Raw genomic sequence first — 21,148 nt, forward strand, 5'->3', positions numbered from 1 at the left:
GGAGCTTCACAGACAAAAAAGGACTACGGGAGTTTATTACCGCCAAATCAGCAATGCAAGATATGCTAAAGTGTCTGCTGTAAAAAGAAAATATAGGAAACGAAGAAGGAACACAGGGGTAAAGAATAAAAATGATGACAAACAAGTGTCTATCAATAATAACTTTAAATGTAAGTGGATTAAATGCCCCAATCAAAAGACATAGGGTAACTGAGTGGATAAGAAAACATGACCCATATATCTGCTGTCTACAGGAAACCCACCTCAGAAAAAAAGATGCACACAGACTGATGGTGAAGGGATGGAAAACGTTTTTTCAGGTGAATGGAAGTGGAAAAAAAGCCGGGGTAGCAGTACTTATATCTGACAAATTAGATCTTAAAGTGAAGGACATCAAAAGAGATAAGGAAGGCCACTTCATAATACTAAAGGGAGAAATCCAACAAGAAGAAATAACTCTGGTAAACATATACGCACGCAATATAGGAGCACCCAAATACATAAGAAATCTTTTAGAGGGGATCAAGGGAGAGATTGACAGCAACACAATCATAGTAGGAGACTTTAACACCCCATTATCACCATTGGACAAATCCTCTAAACAAAAAAATCAGCAAAGAAACATCAATCCTAAATGACACACTATATCAGATGGAATTAATTTACATCTTCAGAACATTTCACCCCAAAGCCACAGAATATACATTCTTCTCAAGTGCACATGGGTCATTTCCAAAGATAGACCATATATTGGGTCACAGGCAAAGTCTATTCAAATTCAAGAAGATTGAAATCCTATCAAGCATCTTCTCAGACCACAGTGGCATAAAACTGGAAATCAACTACAATAAAAACAATCCAAAAAAATCAAACACATGGAGACTAAATAGCACACTATTAAACAATGACTGGGTTACCAGAGAGATTAAAGAAGAAATAAAAAAACATCATGGCAACAAACGACAATGAAAACACAACAATCCAAAACCTATGGGACACAGCAAAAGCAGTCTTGAGAGAGAAGTTCATAGCGCTACAAGCCTACTGCAAGAAACAAGAAACAATAAGAATAAATTACCTAACTCTACAACTCAAAGAGTTAGAAAGAGAACAACAAGAAAAGCCCAGTGTAAGCAGAAGGAAGGAAATAATAAAGATCAGAGGGGAGATAAACGACATAGAGACCAAAAAAACAATATAAAAGATCAATGAAAGAAAGAGCTGATTCTTTGAAAGGATAAACAAGTTTGATGAACCTCTAGCCAGGCACACCAAGAAACAAAGAGAGAGGACCCAAATAAACAAAATCAGAAATGAAAGAGGAGAAATAACAACAGACCCCACAGAAATACAAAGGATTGTTAAAAAATACTATGAACAACTCTACTCCAACAAACTAGACAACCTGGAGGAAATGGACATATTCCTAGAAAAATACAACCTTCCAAAACTTAATCTGGAAGAAGCTAAAAGTCTCAATAGGCCAATAACTATGGAGGAAATTGAAGCAGTAATAAAAAAGCTTCCAGCAAACAAAAGCTCGGGGCCAGACGGCTTCACAGTGGAGTTTTACCAAACATTCAAGGAAGAACTAAAACCTATCCTCCTCAGACTACTCCAAAAAATTCAAGAAGAAGGAACACTTCCAAGCTCATTCTATGAAGCCAGCATTACCCTAATACCAAAATCAGATAATTACAACACAATGAAAGAGAATTACAGGCCAATATCCCTCATGGACATAGATGCCAAAATCCTCAACAAAATCCTAGCAAATCGGACCCAGCAGTACATCAGAAAGATCATACACCATGACCAAGTAGGATTTATTCCAGGGATGCAAGGATGGTACAATATCTGCAAATCAATAAACATAATACATCACATAAACAAATTGAGAGAAAAAAACCACATAATCATATCAATTGATGCAGAAAAAGCTTTTGACAAAATTCAACACCCTTTCTTGATAAAAACTCTCAGCAAGGTAGGAATGGAAGGATCATACCTCAACATAATAAAAGCCATATATGACAAACCCACAGCCAACATCATAATCAATGGGCAAAAACTAAAACCATTCCGCCTAAAAACAGGAACAAGACAGGGATGCCCCCTCTCACCACTCCTGTTCAACATAGTACTGGAAGTACTAGCCATTGCGACCAGACAAGAAGAAATAAAAGGCATCCAAATTGGAAAAGAAGAAGTAAACTGTCCTTATTTGCAGATGACATGATACTGTACACAGAGAACCCTAAAGACTCCATCAAAAAATTATTAGTCTTAATAAATGAATTCGGCAATGTAGCAGGATACAAAATTAATGCCAAGACATCCATGGCATTTCTTTACACCAATAGTGAACTTACAGAAAGTGAGACTGAAAAAGCAATCCAATTTACCATTGCACCGAAAAAAATTAAGATACCTAGGAATAAATTTAACTAAGGAGATAAAAGACTTATATGCAAAAAACTACAGGACACTGAAAAAAGAGATAGAGGAAGACATAAACAGATGGAAGAACATACCGTGTTCATGGATTGGTAGAATCAACATCATCAAAATGTCCATACTACCCAAAGCAATCTATAGATTCAATGCAATCCCCATTAAATTACCAATGGCATATTTCACAAATCTAAAATGAACGTTCCAAAAATTCATCTGGAATAAAAAAAGACCTCGAATAGCTGCAGCAATCCTGAGAAAGAAGAACAAAGTTGGTGGGATCTCAATACCAGATATCAAATTGTATTACAAAGCCATTGTTCTTAAAACAGCTTGGTATTGGCACAAGAACAGACATATAGATCAATGAAATAGAATAGAGAACCCAGAAATTGACCCAACCACTATGCTCAATTAATATTCGACAAAGGAGGCAAGAGCAGACAATGGAGTCAAGACAGTCTCTTCACTTAATGGTGTTGGGAAAATTGGACAGATACATGCAAAAAGATGAAACTAGACCACCAACTCACACTATACACAAAAATAAACTCAAAATGGAAAAAAGACTTAAACGTAAGACGGGAAACCATAAAAATACTAGAGGAATCCACAGGCAGCGAAATCGCAAACATATGCCAAAGGAATTTCGTCTCTGATAATGCTCCTAGGGCAATGGAAACTAAAGAGAAAATAAACAAATAGGACTACATCAAAATAAAAAGCTTTTGCACAGCAAAGGAAACTATCAACAAAACAACAAGAAGACCCACTACATGGGAGAACATATTTGCCAATGATGTCACCGATAAGGGTTTAATCTCCAACATTTACAGGGAACTCATGAAACTTAACAATAGGAAGATAAACAATCCAATAAAAAAATGGGCAACGGACCTAGATAGACACTTTTTGAAAGAGGACATACAGAAGGCCGAAAGACATATGAAAACATGCTCAAAGTCACTAATTATATGAGAAATGCAAATCAAAACGACAATGCGGTATCATCTCACACCTGTCAGAATGGCTATCATCAACAAGTCAACAAACAACAAATGTTGGAGAGCATGTGGAGAAAAAGGAACCCTTCTGTACTGCTGGTAGGAATGCAGACTGGTGCAGCCACTGTGGAGACCAATATGGAGTTTCCTCAAAAAACTAAAAATGGAACTCCCATTTGACCCAGTGATCCCACTTCTAGGAATATATCTCAAGAAACCAGAAACACCAATCAGAAAGGATATATGCACCCCTATGTTCATAGCAGCACAATTCACCATAGCTAAGATTTGGAAACAGCCTAAGTGTCCATCAGCAGATGAGTGGATTATAAAACTGTGGTACAGCTACACAATGGAATACTATGCTGCGGTAAAAAAGAAGGAACTCTTGCCTTTTGCAATAGCATGAATGGAACTGGAGAGCATTATGCTAAGTGAAATAAGCCAGTCAGAGAAAAATAAATACCACATGATCTCACTCATTTGTGGATTATAGATAACAACATAGACTGATAAACAGGGACAGATCCAAAGACAGAGAAACAGTGATCAGACTATCACACCCCAGAGGGAAAGTAAGGGAGGGAGGGGATAAGGGGAAGAGATCAACCAAAGGACTTGTATGCATGCATATAAGCCAAACCAATGGACATGGACAACAGGGGGATGAGAACATTAATGGGGGGGGGGGAATAAGGACACATTTGTAATACCTTAACTAATAAAGAATTTAAAAAAACCCCACCCTACTTTGAGATCTACTTCATGTTTTTATGTATAGGGAACAACAGAGCCACCCAGAGACATGGATGCTGAGAGGATGGCGGAACCTACACTCTATGGAGGCGATTTACTCTGTGTGATAGCTTCATGGTGTATAGTTCAATTCCACACCTCAGCACTATTACAAAGAACTACTACACACCTGGATCTCTGGGCTCACACTGATAATAACACAAGTGCTAAAACCGCCAATGCCAAGGGTGTTTTATGTACTATCTTATTGTGACGGTTTAAAAGGTGATATGGGGGGTATCATCATTTTCATTTGGTAAATAAAAACAATGAAACCCAAGAAGGACAAGCTTGCCCAGAAATGTAACCTGTAGAGTGAAGGCTTGAAACCAGGCCTCAGACCTCAGCTCCTGGCATGTGGTCGCTTAAATGCTCTGAAAGACCTTACTGCTGCAGAAGCACCAAACGCTGGAAAGGACAAGCTCTTCGAGACAATTCTGGTTTCATGAGAGTTCAGAGGAGTCTTCAATGACCATCCCCTTCAAACAAATAAACAAATCCTCCAATCTGGGGTCTGTGTGATAGGTAGGCAGGGGGGCAGAGCTGCCTGAGGATAGATGCCAGTAGCAGCACTGCTATCAGGAAGCTTCATTTCAAGCCAGAAATATCTGGAAAAAAGCTTTCCCAGTAGTAATTAAGGCCACCAATTAATATGAGGTACTGAGATAACAATCAAAGATCATTAAACATACAAGATAAGCCACTAAGTTGGAAAATCAGAAAGAAAAAAAAATAAATAAATAAGTGATTTAGACTCCCCCCTGCCAAAGACTTTGAATATTAAAAATATCAGAAACAAAATATAGGACAACTATATCTGAAATATTTAATGAAATAAAGGACTTGATCACAAAGATGAATTAATAGGTAAGTCTTAGATATAGACAGATGAATCTGTAAAATCAAACAACAAATGGAACTGCTTGAAATAAAAAAAAAAAGAATATAACAGTCAATATAAAAACTAATTTAGCATAGACAAAGTTGAAGAGAGAATTAAGAAACTGGAAGATATAGCTGAAAAAATTACCAGCATACCAAAATAGAGATAAGAAGTTGAAAGGTATGCAAGACTCATTAAGAGATCGAGTAGGTAGATGTGGTCTAACATACATCTAATTAGAGTACCAGAAGGAGAGAATAGAGAGAATGAGGATGGGCAAAATTTAGAGTGATGGCTGCAATTTTTCAAGAATTAGGAATTATTATTTTAATCTTCAATATCATTCAAGAACTGAAGAAAAATATAAATCTATATACTTAGGAAGCATAACATATTCCAAGCAAGGTAAGTAGAAAAAAGTCCACGTCTAGACACATGGTAGTAAATCTGCGCATCAAAGGCAACAAATAGATGGTAAAAGCAGCTAGAAATAAGGGGAGATTACCTACAAAGAAATGATAGTAGGAATTAGGCATAACAGCTAATTATACAGTGGAATAATTCATCTAACATGCTGAGGGACAAAACCTGTCAATTTAAAATTGTGTACACAGCAAAACTATTTTTAAGGGCAAAAAATGGTAAAGAAAATTATTACATGATCTCACTCAAATGTGGAATCAAATGAACAAAATAAACTGATGAACAATATAGATCCAGAGACATAGAAGCATGGAACAGACTGACTAATCTCAGAGGGAAGGGAGGAGAGGGGGCACGAAGGGATTAACCAAAGAACTTATATGCACATATGCATAACTCATAAACACAGACAATACTGAGGTGAAGGCCTTCGGGGAGCGGGTACAAGGTGGAGGGGGTCAGTGGGGAAAGAATGGGGACATCTGTAACACTTTCAACAATAAAGATAAGTTAAAAAAACCTGATTGATGAAAACTAACATGTGTACATGTCTAAATACATGGATGAAAACTGAAAACTTAAAGAATAAAATAAAAGAGTCAAATTTCAGTATGCAAAATGAAAACAATTATATAGATAAACAAAGGCCAAATGAGTTTATCATACAGGAACTACAGGAACTTATAAAGAATGTACTTTAGGACACCTGAAACTATATAATATTATATGTCAACTGTAATTAAAAAGTAAAAAAAAAAAATAAGTGCAATTTAAAAAAAGAGAAGCAAAGAATGTACTTTAGGAAGAAAAAAACATGATTGCAGAAGGATGGACTGGTAAGTTGTATGTAAATCCAAATATATACTGCCTATATAATAATACTGATATTGACAATAATGTCTAACTTCAGGATTAAATACTAATCAACAATAACAAGTAAGGCAGGAGGGGTTGAGAGGAGTTAAAATAATTGAACTTCCTTTTATTTTGCAAGAAGTTAAGGATATCTTGCACAAAGTTAAATACCTTGTTAGCTTTAGAGTTTAAGTTAAATAGACTTACTAATTACCAAGAAAAATCACCAAAAGACTAGAAATAGGGTTTACGTATTTCAAAAAATGAAGAGAAAAATACACAGGCCTTCTGATTTAGAATCCAGAACTCTTTTCCCTAAAAAGAGATAAGGGGCAGATTACCTACAATGAGTGTAGGAATGCCAACTGACTGTACAGTGGAATAATATATTTAACATGCTGAATAAATATATTTAACAAAACCAGTCCCTCTCTTCACACAAGTTGTGTGAGCTGGTGGTCCTGGAGCCTGGAGAGAGCAGAGCCCACCTTCCCCACTATCCTCACACACCTGTTGCTGGGGCTGAAGATGAAAAATGCACTGGCTTCAGGCATGGGCACTGCCTTTTCCTTGAGGTGCAGCTCCGAGAGTGGGCGTGGGCGTGGGCCCACGGGCATCTCAGGCTCCTCCTCATCCTCCTCTCCTGAAAGAAAAAAAGCACCTTCTAAATAACTCCATTTACTTTCACCACTGCGCTGCCTACTTCAGATGCCTTCCTACGGACAAGAATCAAGACATCATTTGTATTTCTGAAAACATAAGGTACCAACCAAGACAGACACTCAGCTTTCTCCCCATGGGCACCACTGGAATTCGTCTATGTTAGAGAAAGACTTTGTTGGCAGCACCTAATAAGAGGGGTGACTGACTCATGCTGGTTTTCCCAGAACTGTACTGGTTTTTAAACTGGTTTTTAAAATCATGATATTTATAAATGAAATTAAAGTAAGGATCTTAAGTTTCTGCCTAGCTGTTTGTTTTTCTTTCACTTTTGCTCCAGATAAATCCCACACTTTCTTATTCATGATAATTTGGTAACAGGTAATTTAATGATTATCTTAATCATTTGTGTTTATAGAAAAAAAACGAACGTTATTTACTAGCGTTGTGCTTTCCTAAGCTCCTCATGAGGAACTTCGCGTGCTCTTTCACCTGCAACAGTCCACCCGGGCACCGGCTCTGACCTGGCCTGGCCCCTTTATTCGCTCTGCTACAGGCTCCTTCCAGCTCCTCCTCAGAAAAGCGCATTCCACTTCAGAGATTCTGCACTTGCTAGACCCTCCACCTGGACAGCTCTTCCCTCTGATTTCCACATGTGTTTTTCAGGCTTCCCCATGATTTCTTCAGCTTCAGCTCACATGCTGCCTCCTCGAAGAGGTCTTCATGGGCCTAACAGCAAAGCAGCAGCCCCATTAACTGAAGCACAGCCCTCAGCTCTGGATCTGATGTTACCTTTCTGGCTGGCTTGTTTTTTTGCACATTGTTGGTCTCCCCACTGAAATGTGAGCTCCAGGAAAGCAGGAGTATTCGGTGCCTGCCACAGTGCCTGGCACACAGTAGGTGCTTGCTAAGTAGTTACTAGTGAATGAATGTCTCCAAGGTTTCTTCCTGCTTTGTGTCTTGAGAATAGTGGTCCTGAAATAACTTCTTCCTTCTCCAGTTCTCTGAACTCAAAGCCCATTCAAGGCCACCCTTGCCCATGAAGCTTCCCTGGCATCCCCTACCTCACTGCTCTCCTCAAACCCCTTGCATCAATTTGAGTGACCCCCACATCTGGCCCTGAACTATACATCCCCTGATACCCTTCACATTTCTTCTTCATTGTCCTCATTAATTTTAAGTCCTTAGTGACTTTTAAGAACATGCGTATGTTCATGCAAGTAAGTTAATCAATTACATAATAGCACAATCTTGGCACAATGCTTTCCTTCCTGGGCAAGTAGATATTTCTAACGTTGAGTGCATACGAAGCTGGTGAAAGGGCGAGGGCTATGCCCTCCATCTTGCCCCGTATCCTCCATGTTGGGGCAGCAGCCATGTGCTCAGGAAAGTACCTTCTTCCCGGAAGCCCAAGCCTCTGCTAGCCACGCCCAGGATTTCTTTAAACTAACCAATGACAAGACACCGACTTGCGCCTGGCCAATCGGCAGGACCCACAGTCACCTCTCCACCCCCCTATAAAACTCCTCTTCCCATCGGGCTAGCCCTCTCTCTGCCATGTGGCTTACCGTTGCATTGGTGAGTGTGGTCGGGGAGCTGAACTAGTTCGAATAAAAGACTCTCTGCTTTTGCATCAGACTCGCTGGCTCCCTGGTGGGCTCTTGGAGATCTTGAAATCTGGGCATAACAGCTGGGAGGCTAAAACCACCTGGTGAGCTTTAGAGATTAAACTGAGAGGGAAGGGCTGACTGGCCACCTCTGGCCTTTGAGGCTGCTCTGAGGATTAGAAACAGGCCCTCCTTTGGGTGTCCCTGAGAGGGCAGGGGCTGTGGCCAGCAGACTGCAAGCTGCAGTTCAGCCTTACTCAGTGTCTCCAAACACACCTTTGGTGCAACTTGGACAAGTAAACAGAGCAGCCTACAGAGAGGGGTGATGGCAAAGGGAGCAGGAGGGGCAAGGAGGGAGGAGAGTGTAGGATTACTCTCCAGCTCTGACCTTCCCCTCTGGAAGGCTGGTGGCAAGTGGGGCACAAGGACGCTCACCAGAGCTGCCTCCCAAGGGGCACAGCAGGGCCAGCTGCCCCAAAGCTGTGAAAGCAGAAGAGGCAGTGGTTGCAAGGACAACCGCAGATCAGAGGAGAAGCAGGCAGGAACAAGGTACTGACAAGAGCAGAGACAACAGGTCAAGTGACCTTGGGGGAGACATTGGGGGTTTCTGCCGCACCTGGTACAAAGGGAGCCAGGAGCTGCTTGCCCAGGCAGGAAGGGGGAGCAGGAGCTGGAAACAGATGCTGAGTTAGCCTTGGAGGAGAGGGAGGGGCTTAGGGCTGCTTTCAAGGCCTGAGCGGTGGTGGTGGGGAGCCGCAGAGGCAAGATAGCCTCAGCCTCGGTTATGGACCAGAGGTGGGAGAAGTGTGGGACCCAAAGAAACAAAGGCCTGGGTAGAAAAGAGGGTAGAGGAAGGTGGCCACATGATCAGGGAAAAGAATAGATCCTAAAAACATCTAAAGACTCCGGAGGAGTCAGCAGTGTGGGAATAGCTTTTCAGTTTAAAAGCAAAACCGTTCCAAGAATCCTTAAAGCTGGTCAACAGAGACACTTCTTTGATGACTGATACCAGGACAATAGTATCCTTATTAGTCCTTTTCCCCTTGACCTGCTTCTTTTTTATTTCACTTCTTTTTTATTTAGAGCAACAGAGAAGAGAACAGCCATGAGTCTATTTAGAATGATGAATTTGCAGCTATTGTCCTAGGTTTGTGTCTGCCCCAGCCCTGAGGGAGAATGGCTGTGGGCAGGGCCTCCTGAAGGCTCAGGCAGGTGGGACAGATAGCTTAGGACCCAGAGGTATTTGTTTTATTACTGTCTTTCCTTTTAAACATTAATAACAATAATCATCCTTATAATAATCCTATGAGTAGAAAGCCTCGCATGGTGGACCTCCATACCCAACTCCAACAACTATTGATAGTTTGCCCATCTTGTTTCATTTACTTCTGTTCCCGTTTTTAAAAAATTGTATTATTTTAAAGCAACCTCTAAATATTTTAGACTCCAGCTATAAACACTTCAGCATTTAAAAATAGAATTAAAATGATATCATTATATTAACAAGACTAACAAAAACTAAAATCGTTTAGTTCCCAGTCCATATTCAATTTCCCCTAATTAGCTAAAACAATGTCATTTCAAAGTTTATTTATTCATGCAAGATCAAGACAAAATCCTCCCATTGCGTTTGGCCAATATTTCTCTGTCTTTGAAATTCTGTGATGGTTTCCAGCTAGAAGGGCTTTAAAACTTCAAAAAGCTTAGTGCCTGCACCTGGACACACCCTTCTGGCCCTCCGCCAAGGCTGGGAGCCTGCCCTGCCCTATTTCCCTTGCAGAGGGAGGTGAGAGAAGGGAATGACCGCAGGGAGCCCGCTCCCAGGGACAAGGTGGCTGCTGGTGCCCTTACAGAGAGTACAGCAGAGAACCAGGGGAGGGAAAGCAAAAGGAAAATCTAGCTTTGCTTATAAGTGCAGAAGGTTGTCAGCCACCTAAGGTGGCTACCAACCCAAATATAGCCTAGCCTACACAGAGCAGGAAATGTCAGTAAAATCAACAGTCCCTTATTGCATGTACTTGAGTGCAAGCTTGAAGCTGGTGGGAATATCTTCAATTGTAGGTAAAAGAGAGGCAAACCCAGGGCTGGTACAGGATGTGGGGTTGCAGGAGGCAGAGAATTGAATCCTGGAGGGAGGCGGAAGGAACTCTGACAACCCAAGCCTTCCAGCGGAGCCTGCCTGCCATGTACAGATCAGACAGAAGATGAGAAGACCGAGTGGTACTAGCTCTTTTTATAATAAGAGACCTGAAAGCGGTTTACAAAGCGGCAAGTGGGACATCTGTGGTGGCAGCTGTCCTTGTACTCAGCACTGCCTCCTGAGTAAGGACAAGACAGATTTGGAATTTACTATTATTATTTTGTGTGCATGATGCTGTGACATATGTTAGACTAATGAATTATATAATGTTAATAATGATTTTACAACTTAAGATATAATAAAACCTTAAATGTATACATAATCCATCTTCCAAAGGACACGACAGCACTGCTCAGACCTAATGTACTCAGTCTTCCACTATTATTATGAGCAAACCAGCAGCAGCGTTTCCCCCAGATGATCATTGGTAACGCTTCAGTGCAGAGACAGAGATACTGAGCAACGCAAGGTCCTTGTAGAGGAAAACCGGAACCATTGGCCCCTAACACATGGTTACTTTCACATGGCTTTAGGTCTCCTCCATTCCCTTCCCCCCACCCCCAGGTCCCCCCAGTGGCAGGCAGGGGAACCATACCTGTCGCTTCCGGGTTGGGGTAGACACCCTTGTCCTCATTTTCATTGGGCTGGAGGTCATCCATGTTGATCTAGGCAGCCGAGGGAGAGGGAAGGAAGAATCCAGTCAGATATGGCCCAACTCTTAGAGGCTGCATTATAGTCAGTGGCTGAGCTGCTGACTCAAAAATATATCCTCATGACTTTGCACAGACCCTTGAGACATTAACAGAGGCTGGGATTCAATCACTCTGCCTGCTCTTCACATTCCTGCTCTCCTGCTCCGCCCTCACTGCCCTTATCCACCTGTCTCTTTCCCTCCTTGCTCTTTTCCGTGGGTGTCTGGCCTGGGAAGATGGTCCCTGCCCTCCCAGGTCCTGGAAGGAGACGGTGCTCACCTTGGTGGTGGGCGGGGACTCTCCGTCAGCTGTAATGGATTTCAGCTCAATTTTCTCCTCCTTGGTCTCCTCCACTGCTGGCTTCTCCACCACCTCCTGTTTCTTCTCTGGGCTGGCAGTCCTGGCCGGTCAGCAGGAGAAAACCATAAAGGGATGTTTACTGGAGTGACAGGGAACAGGGGTAGGAAACTGCCCTGAGGGCTGCTGGGGGCCAGTGCCTGTGTCCATCTTCCTTCCCCGGGGCACAGGCAGGTGCAACTCCATCACAAATGCTACTGGGCTAGGCCCAGGATCCAGGCAGCTGGCCACACCTTGCTGTCAGTACTCAGTTGGCCTTTCCCAGGCCCTGTCTAAGTCAGAGAAAGGTTCTGGGATCTCATTCAGGATTGGCTCCTGAGAACTTGGCTCAGTACCCAGCAGATCTGTGGCCTAGGACAGTCCCATCTAGATAATGACAAGACAGTGAAGGGCCCAATTTTGCCTTCAAAACAGTGAGAAGGAATCTCTCTCTCACCTGGAGTTGCAATTCTTTACTGTGTGGTTGCTCCCACCTTCCCATCCTTTGCTCCCCTCACCTACGATGACCTCTTTTCTCAAAGGAGAAAACCACAACTTCCTACACAGGTGGGGGAATGCAACACCTTCACAGAGGCTGTAAGTCATGCTGGTCCCCACTTTGGAGCAATGCCTAGGAACTGGAGGAGAGGCCCAACCTATTCTAGGAAGTCCCAAACCCAGTGCCCTTCTGGGAGGGACACAGGCCAGCAGAGGCCGTGCTCACACCTCTCTTTACCACCAATGGGAATGGCATTCCAGAACTGGGCCCTGGGGCCCTGGGCCTGGGGCAGCTTAGAGGGTTACCTGGCCAGCTTCTTTCTCTCCTTCTCTTCTTCTTCCTCCTTCTGGGCAGATGTGAGACTCTCAGCATCAGCCAGGTTGTCCACAGCAATGGCCAAGAACACATTCAGTAGGATATCTGTTTGTGTCCATTCTTAAAGAAAATGACCCTTGGCCTTGGGGTTTTTGGTGGGCATAGGGGGTCAGGGGGTGCAGGACATGCAGGGATAGAGTTCCCCACAGAGGGAGCTCAACCGTGACTCAGGAGTGCTAAGCTCAGGGGTGTCCCTCCTCCATCTCTTTGCCTCCACATCACACTTCTAGCTACCTGGAGTTTTCTAAGGGTTGGAGAGTAGGCTGGCTTTCAGGCTAGAACAGGGAGGGAGGAAGGCAGTGCTCTGCCTCGCTCTTTAATTGCTGGGCTTCATTATTGGTTCCCCCACAGAGATGGCTGGCTGTAATTGACATTATGAAGAGCATTGTCTCTAACAACGCAGAGGGCTCTTAAGGCCTGTTCATTATAGCTGGGCACTGAGGAGGTGGCCTGATATTCCTGCCAACTCTTAATGTGAGCCGCCCCTACAGAGGCCCTCAGGGGTCCGGTGGAGCTTGGCAAGTCCCGACTGAAGTGGCTGTTTGCCCTTGTCTTCTCCCTCTACCCCCAACTTTGAATGGAAACACTGGGTCAGAGAACTGTAGAAGCAAAGAAAGGATAGCTGAGCAGGGACTTAACATCTGTTAAGTCTGACCTCCTTCCCCAGACACGACAGTCATACCATTTCACACACAGGGAAACCACAACCGGGGGCGGGGAGGTTTGTCCAAGAGGCTGCTGGGTACCTGCCCTTAGGCCTTACCCGCTGACCCTCACAAGGACCCACTGAGGAGCAGCTGCTATCACTTCATCACCCCAGTACATCATCATCAGCAGTTGCCCAGCCTATCTTTGGGGCTGGGGCCAGGGCCATACTTTCTGCATTTCATTCATCTGTGATTTAGACCTTGGTCTACTTGGCCTCCCGCCTCTGCACACAGCCTCACAGGTGACCACCATGGGCAGAGAGGAGTGCCCACACGTGAGACCCTAAAATACTGCCTGTGGACCTGCCTAGTGAGGCGTGTCCAGCTTTCCCTATGACCAAAAGCTGGCAGAGTGGCTTCAGAGGGAGGAGCACTGACCAGAAGGCAGGGGAAGAGATGACGGTCATGTGAAGGATGAGGTTCAGTCAACAAAGCCTCCCATCCCCATGAGGCCAGGGCAGCCAGGGCAGCTAAGGCGCTCACATCTAGGTGGCTCACATGGGAGTCTGTGTGAGCTCACATGGGGCTGCACATGATAACACAGGTGTGTTGGTCATCTGAACTAGGAGGAGGACACGCCTCCTGGAGTCGGGCAGCCCTGAGGCATAACAGCACAGGAAGATGAACTTACATTCTGCCTGTGCCACAGTTCCTGGCTCCTTCCACCAAGCCCCTCCTCCAGCTAAGGCGGTCTGGGCTGGGAACTGCTTTCTCCCCCAGAACATGCCTTTCCCCACTTGCCTGGGGGCCCTGTGGGTGGGCAGCTACGGTTTTCAACCCTGAGTGATGGCCTGCGGGCACACCTATTTGGCACCGGGCTGTAGGCTGAGGGAGGGTGGGTGGCAGGGGTGGGGAAGCAGGAACAAAGGATACAGTTTCCACAGATGAAGAGGATGATGAAGTAAATACAGACTAACATCCCTGGAAAAGAGGGGCCGCCATAAGCCATGATCCCATCATACATCACCGAATTCCAGTCCTCCCCGGTCAGGATCTGAATGACACATTCCCACCAATAAGGGACACAGTGTTAGACCAACAGCAAACCCAAAACTCCCCTGCCCTGCCCCGCTCTGCTGACAAGAACGCCTGAAATCTCCTTCCACCTCTGGCTCTCCTGCCCCAGCTCTCCTCCCTGGGCCACTGAGCTGGACCTGGCAAGCTGACCCTGTCCTCAAAGTGCATGGCCACCAGCACACTATTATTTGAGAAGTGACCCAAAGGGCTTCCTGGCCAAGGCACCTCCCACTGCCCACATATGGTGCATGGGATGGCCACCGCTAGCCATTCCTTGGGTTAAGGCATCAGGGGCCCCTTTACAAATGTGAATGTGTCCATCGGGAGAATATCACACAATCCAGTTCTCTCCAAACATTAGTCATCTGGGTCCCAGCTTTAAGATTTTGACAACATCCACATTGTTATTCATTTTTACCTGTAAATAAATCTACTTTTAAACTTAAACAAGTGCTACTTTAGCTTTGCCCTAAACCAAAATATCTATGGAAGCACAAATTTGATAGGCTAGCTATGTATTTCTAGGGGCAAGCATGGTGGATAGACAGACAGAGCTCCATCCTCCCCTCCCACGACAGAGTAGTCTGCTTTTATTTGTTTATATTTTGGGCTTCCATGTAGAATTTATTTGAATAAAGGTTCCCAAGGCTACGAAGAGTTTTTAAACCTCTCAATTAGATCTTTTTTCAATGGTCCACCCAAAAGGGAAATTCCATGGGGGCCTGCGGGTGGGGGAAACTATAGAAGGAGCTCAAGGTTCCCCTGGCATGGACCCTCTGTGGCTGATCTAGCTGGCTTTGGCTGCCCACGCAAGGGTGAAGCTTCCCCCCACCTTGCCAGGCTCCTTCTTCCTGCTCCCCACTCCCCCCACCACTCGACCACCTCCACCCCCCAGGTCATAAGCCCAGCAGAGGAGAGTCCATACCTGAAACACGGTGAGGAGGGACTGGGGAAAGTTATCAAACGTGCTCCTCCGAGTCTGCATCTCATCAAAGTTGAACTTTCCTCCAAAAAGCTGCATCCCCAGGAGGGAGAAGATGATGATGAAGAGGAAGAGCAGTAGTAGCAGGGAGGCGATGGAGCGCACGGAGTTCAGCAAGGATGCCACCAGGTTGCTTAAGGAGTTCCAGTACCTGAGGACCAAATGAGGAATCAACATCCTTCTCCTATGCTTTCCCAGACTTCATTCCTTGTTCACACACCCACTGGAGTTTAAGGTAAATTTCAGCCCTCTCCTCATTTCCCCTTTACGTGGGGTGGTGTTTGGAATTGGGCTGGTGATCTTCCAATTGGAATGTGCAGCTAGTTGGTTCAAGGTCCCAGGATTGATGACGTGTAATGGAGAAGAGACGGAGTTCTGACCTAGCTCTACCGCTGCTAGCTGTGTGTGCCTTTGGACAAGTCACTTAACTTCCTGTCCTCTGTCTCCCGCTGAGGAAACAGGGACAATAACCCACACTTCAGTAAGTTATTGGGAGAATTACATGAGATATTAAAAAAATAAAAAGCTTCCAGTATAGTGTCTGGTGCACAATTGAAAAGGGTAGTTATATTGTTACCACGGTGGGTTTTAAATAGAAAAAACACTTTCCACCCCCACAGGAATGGTCCCCTCAGCCTCGCCTAGGCAGCAGCTGTCCAGCAGAGGCAAGAGTTAGGTCACCCACGGGTAAGAGAGGGTGTGTCACTTAGTTTCCCAAGTGTACCCTGCCCAAAGAATTGTGTGTTTTTTGTTTTTTTTTAAAGCCTCTCTTCTGAAGATCCAGATTTGATAGCTGTAATTTGAGGCTGAGACATCTGTATTTATTTTATTTTTTCTTTATTTTATTTTTTCATCACCACTTATCCCCATTATACCCTCTTTCACCTCCACCCACTCCTCTCCCCCACCCCCAACAATCATCACACGGTTGTCTGTGTCCATGAGTTCTTTTTCTTTCTTTTTTGCTCATCCCTCCACTCCGACAATACCCCCCTCTCACAGCAGAGCTGTCTGCCTGCTCTCTATGAGACTGTCTCCATTTGCTTGTTAGTTCAGTTTGTTCGGTAAATTCCACATATGAGTGAAAACATGTGGTACTTGTCTTTCTCTGACTGGCTTATTTCACTTAGCTTAATGTTCTCCAGGTTCCATCCATGTTGTCACATGGCTGAGTAGTATTCCATTGTGTAAATGTGCCACAGCTTTTTTATCCGCTCATCTACTGATGGACACTTGGGCTGCTTCCAAATCTTGGCTATTGTAAGTAACACTGCAATAAACATTGGGGTGCATATATTCTTTCAAATTAGATAGTCTATTCAACAAATGGTATTGTGAAAATTGGACAGATAATGTGCAAAGTAAATGAAACTAGACTACCTTCTTACACCACACAAGAATAAACTCAAAATGGATTAAAGACTTAAATGTTAGACTCAAAACCATAAATGTTAGACTAAAATCATAAAACACAGTAAAATCTCAGACATTTCTCATAGCAATATTTTTCTGATATATGTCCTTGAGCAAGGGAAACGAAAAAAATAAACAAATGGGACTACATCAAATTAAAGAGTTTTTGCCCAGTAAAGGAAACATCAACGTAATGAAAAGACAACCCACTGAACTGGAGAACATATTCAGCAATGATACATCCGATAAGGGGTTAATATCCAAAATATACAAAGAACTTATAAAACTCAACACCAAAAAACAACAACAATCCAATTAAAAAAAATGGGCAAAAGGCTTGAATAGACACTCTCCAAAGAGAACATACAGATGGCCAATAGACATATGAAAAAATGCTCAACTCACTAATCACTAGAGAAATGCAAATTAAACTACAATGAGATATCACCTCACACCTATCAGAATGGCTATCATCAATAAATCAACAAACAAGTGTTGGGGAGGATGTGGAGAAAAGGGAACCGTCACGCACTGTTGGTGGGAATGCAGACTGGCGCAGTCACTGTGGAAAGCAGTATGGAGTTACCTCAAAATATTAAAAATTTGTACTACCTATGACCCAGTAATTCCACTTCTGGGAATTCTGATAAGCAGGCAAGTTTGGGAAAACCTGTTTCACTCACAGGGACAGTCTAGGCAGATGGGCTATGGGTGTGGTTCCGTATAGTCAACAACCTTCCCTTCACTGTAAGCAAGCACCGAGGTCCTGCAGTATAGCTTGGGAAAATCCCTTTGGCTGCAGGAGGAGGCCTGGACACCCATGAGATGGTCAGTTTCAGAGAAGGAAATGCCCTGTAGCAAAAGGGAGGCAGCCTTAGTCAGCAGCACGTGTAACAACAGAGAAATCTTGTGTCCCCAGGCTCCATGCTGGCTCTCTGCCTTCCTGGTCACCATCCAGATTTCCTCCACTTAAGACATTCCCAACTTATTAGCACATATACAGTGAAGTGGTTTCGCTACTTAAGAGAGTGACATACGAGTCACCCCCATGCCGCCTCACTACCACACCCTCAGCCTGACAGGTCTCTCCAGAGAACTGTTCCATAGGCAGTGACAGAGCAGGTGGGCCACCAGTTTGAATGTCAATATGAACTCCTTTCATGCTCCTTTCTCCTTCCAAATTGAGCCAGTCATTCTCCCTCTGTTCGCAGAACATCATACACTTAGTTGTATCTGTTCTACAAACACTCTCGAGTGTTTTCATTGTGACAGTCTTGTCTCACCAGAATTGGCTCTGAGTTCTCGAGGGCAGGGACCAGAAGTTCTGTTCTCTTCATCGCTGTCCCTAGATAAAATCTGTGTAACCCAGTACGTGTGGCGGACTGCCTGGGGTCCCTATAGGCTGGAAGTTGTAGTCATTGTTTTGTTTAAACAAGTGAGAGAGCCTTTCTGGGGCTAGACTGCCCTTCCCGTCTACATCTGAGCAGCGTTCCCAAACGTGCTGGAGAAGAAACCACTGAGGACAGTGATCGTGTTTCCTAAATACTGATTTCCAGGACCCCCCGGAACCATGAAATCATAGTCTCTGGCTCTGGGCCTCGCACGATTCTCACGTGACCACTCCAGCACCTGTCAGTCAACTAATGTTTAGAAACCAGCAACTTTAGAGCATATTTATAATGAGAATTCCCAGCTGTCAGAAGGGAGTATGTTGATACGTAGATTAAGGTGGGAAAGGCAGGAGAACAAGGTGTGTCTGGTGGGAACAGGTGGGGTGGTGGCAGGACTTCTCACACGCACATACTTGGCCCAACAGTGAGAAGTGGCAATTTGCACCTCCCCCACATCATTTCTTTCCCTAAATTTATGGGTCAAGTGTCTGAGATTCCTGACTGTTCCATTGCCAGATCTCATGTCAAATTGTAGGTGTCCCACAAAAATGTATGCACACACTTTGAATAATTATAAAGTACATTTCACTTTCATTTAATAGGTATTGGCTATTAAAGTGTGTATATATTTTGGGGGGACACCTGTATTATGCAGCAAGAGAAGAGACTGGTAGTTGCCAGAGGCAGGGGTGGGGAGATAGGTTGAATGAGTGAAGGGGTTCAAAAGGTTCAAATTTCCAGTTAACAAATAAATTGGTCATGGCTATGCAATCTACAGAATGGCAACTATCTACACTAATAAAAGAGAAAGATGCAAATTAACCATCACTCTGCCACTCTGCTATACCCACAAGCCACGCCCACCAGCTAATCAGGAGCCAGTATGCAAATTAACCCAACTAAGATGGCAACAGCCATGGAGCTGGAGTGAGCAGGGGGCTTGGGTTGCTCCTGGCAATGGAGGAAGCCAAGCTTCCTGCCTGCCCTGGCCAGCCCTGGGCTCCGCTCAAGACTACAAAGTTTCAATTATAGAAGATAAATAATTCCCAGATACCTGCTTCCAGCCCGCCAAAAAAGAAAAAAAGAAAAGAAAATAAGGAGAGGCTGGGAGCTTGGGTTGCCAGGGGGCGTGGCCAGCCTGAAAACAGCCATCAGCCCCTCACCCAGGCTGGCCAGGCACCCCAGTGGGGACCCCAACCCTGAAGGGGGAGTGGCCAGCCTGAAAACAGCCCTCAGTCCCTCACCCAGGCTGGCTAGGCAACCCAGCGGGACCCCCACCCTGATCCGGGACACCCTTCAGGGAAAACCAGCCGGCCCCCACCTGTGCACCAGGCCTCTATCCTATATAATAAAAGGGTAATGTGCAAATTGACCCTAACAGCAGAACGACTGGGAATGACTGGTCACTATGACACATACTGACCACCAGGGGGCAGACGTTCAATGCAGGAGTTGCCCCCTGGTAGTCAGTGCGCTCCCACAGGGGGAGCTCTGCTCAGCCACAAGCCAGGCTGATGGCTGCCAGTACAGTGGTGGTGGTGGGAGCCTCTCCCGCCTCCTTAGCAGCACTAAGGATGTCCAACTGCAGCTTAGGCCTGCTCCCCACTAGCAAGTGGACATCCCCCGAGGGCTGCCAGGCTGACAGAGGGATGTCTGATTGCTAGTTTAGACCCGATCCCCCAGGAAGCAGGCCTAAGCCAGCAGGTGAGCATCCCCCGAGGGGTCCCAGACTGTGAGAGGGCACAGGCCGGGCTGAGGGACCACCCCCCGCCCCGCCCCCCCCCCCCCCCCCCCGCCGAGTGCACAAACTTTTGTGCATTGGGCCTCTAGTAATTAATAATACTGGATTGCTCATTTGAAAGTTGCCAAGAGAGTTAAATCTTAAATATCCTCTTATCACAAAAGATATTTTTGGTAATTATTTGTGGTGAAAGATGTCAACTAGACTTACTGTGGTGATCATTTCACAATATAGCAGTCCCCCCATCCATGGGAGGATACATTTCAAGACCCCGGTGGATGCCTGAAACCACAGATGGCACCGAGCCCCATATATGCTGCTTTTTCTATGCATAAGTACCCTTTACATCTTCTCTGGGGCATTTCTAAATTGCCAGCATCACTACTCTTGTGCCTGGGGTCATTATTAAGTAACATCAGGGTTGCTTGAACACAAGCACTGCGATCCTGTGACCAGCTGATCTGATAACTAAGACGGTGACTGATCAGCGGCACGGAGTGTGTACAGAGCCGGATTAAGGGATGACTCACGTACCAGTTGGGACAGAGCGGGACTGCACGAGATTTTATCACTGTCCTCAAAACAGTGTGCAATTTAAAACCTATGAACTGCTTATTTCTGGAATTTTCCATTTAATATTTTCAGACTGTGTTTGACCTCAGGCAACTCAAACAAAGAATCCGTGGATAAGGGGACTACTATATAGACAACAAAAGATCATTCTGTGGCCCACCTGGAAGTAATATAATGTTATATGTCATGATACCTCAATATAAAAACAAACAAAGAAAGAAAAGAGCTATTATGTGCCCATTTGCCCTATAGAAAATTGGGTGGCTATGGTGTTGAGACCCTTGGCACAGGATCTCCAGAGCTCTGAGAACATGGGATTCCCTTTGGGAAGAACTCCATGCAAACCAAAGGCCGCGGGCTTGAGGGCACGAGGCAGCCTTTGTTTCAGAGCCAAACTGCAGCCAGGTTCACTGACGCCACCGCCCTCCTCACGAAAAACGCCTGGCTGAACAGACACTGCGTTGTCAGCCGGTCACACAGGTAAGATGAAGTTGAGACAAATGGAGATCATGGTAGTTTGTGCTGTTTGCCTTCAAACCCCTGTTGCTTCCCATTCAACCCAGGCAGGGTGGGGGCCGCCCGCACTAGGCTGCCACCTGCA

The 21,148-nt window shown here is 44.7% G+C and overlaps 1 protein-coding gene across 1 annotated transcript in view; it reads right to left on the reverse strand.

Moving 5' to 3' along the window:
* The window catches only part of CACNA1C (calcium voltage-gated channel subunit alpha1 C), a 224,941-nt gene that overhangs the window by 96,235 nt on the left and 107,558 nt on the right, over nucleotides 1–21,148 (reverse strand). Inside the window, exons 12-17 of the mRNA XM_081083633.1 lie at nucleotides 15,373–15,580; nucleotides 14,304–14,424; nucleotides 12,654–12,768; nucleotides 11,793–11,913; nucleotides 11,417–11,486; nucleotides 6,925–7,057 (exon numbers count right to left, since the gene is read on the reverse strand). Coding sequence (XP_080939759.1) covers nucleotides 6,925–7,057; nucleotides 11,417–11,486; nucleotides 11,793–11,913; nucleotides 12,654–12,768; nucleotides 14,304–14,424; nucleotides 15,373–15,580 — 768 coding nt within the window. The remainder of the gene's footprint in view (nucleotides 1–6,924; nucleotides 7,058–11,416; nucleotides 11,487–11,792; nucleotides 11,914–12,653; nucleotides 12,769–14,303; nucleotides 14,425–15,372; nucleotides 15,581–21,148) is intronic.

This window comes from Myotis nattereri (assembly GCF_964212035.1).
Source record: "Myotis nattereri genome assembly, chromosome: 2".
Taxonomy (NCBI): Eukaryota; Metazoa; Chordata; class Mammalia; order Chiroptera; family Vespertilionidae; genus Myotis; species Myotis nattereri.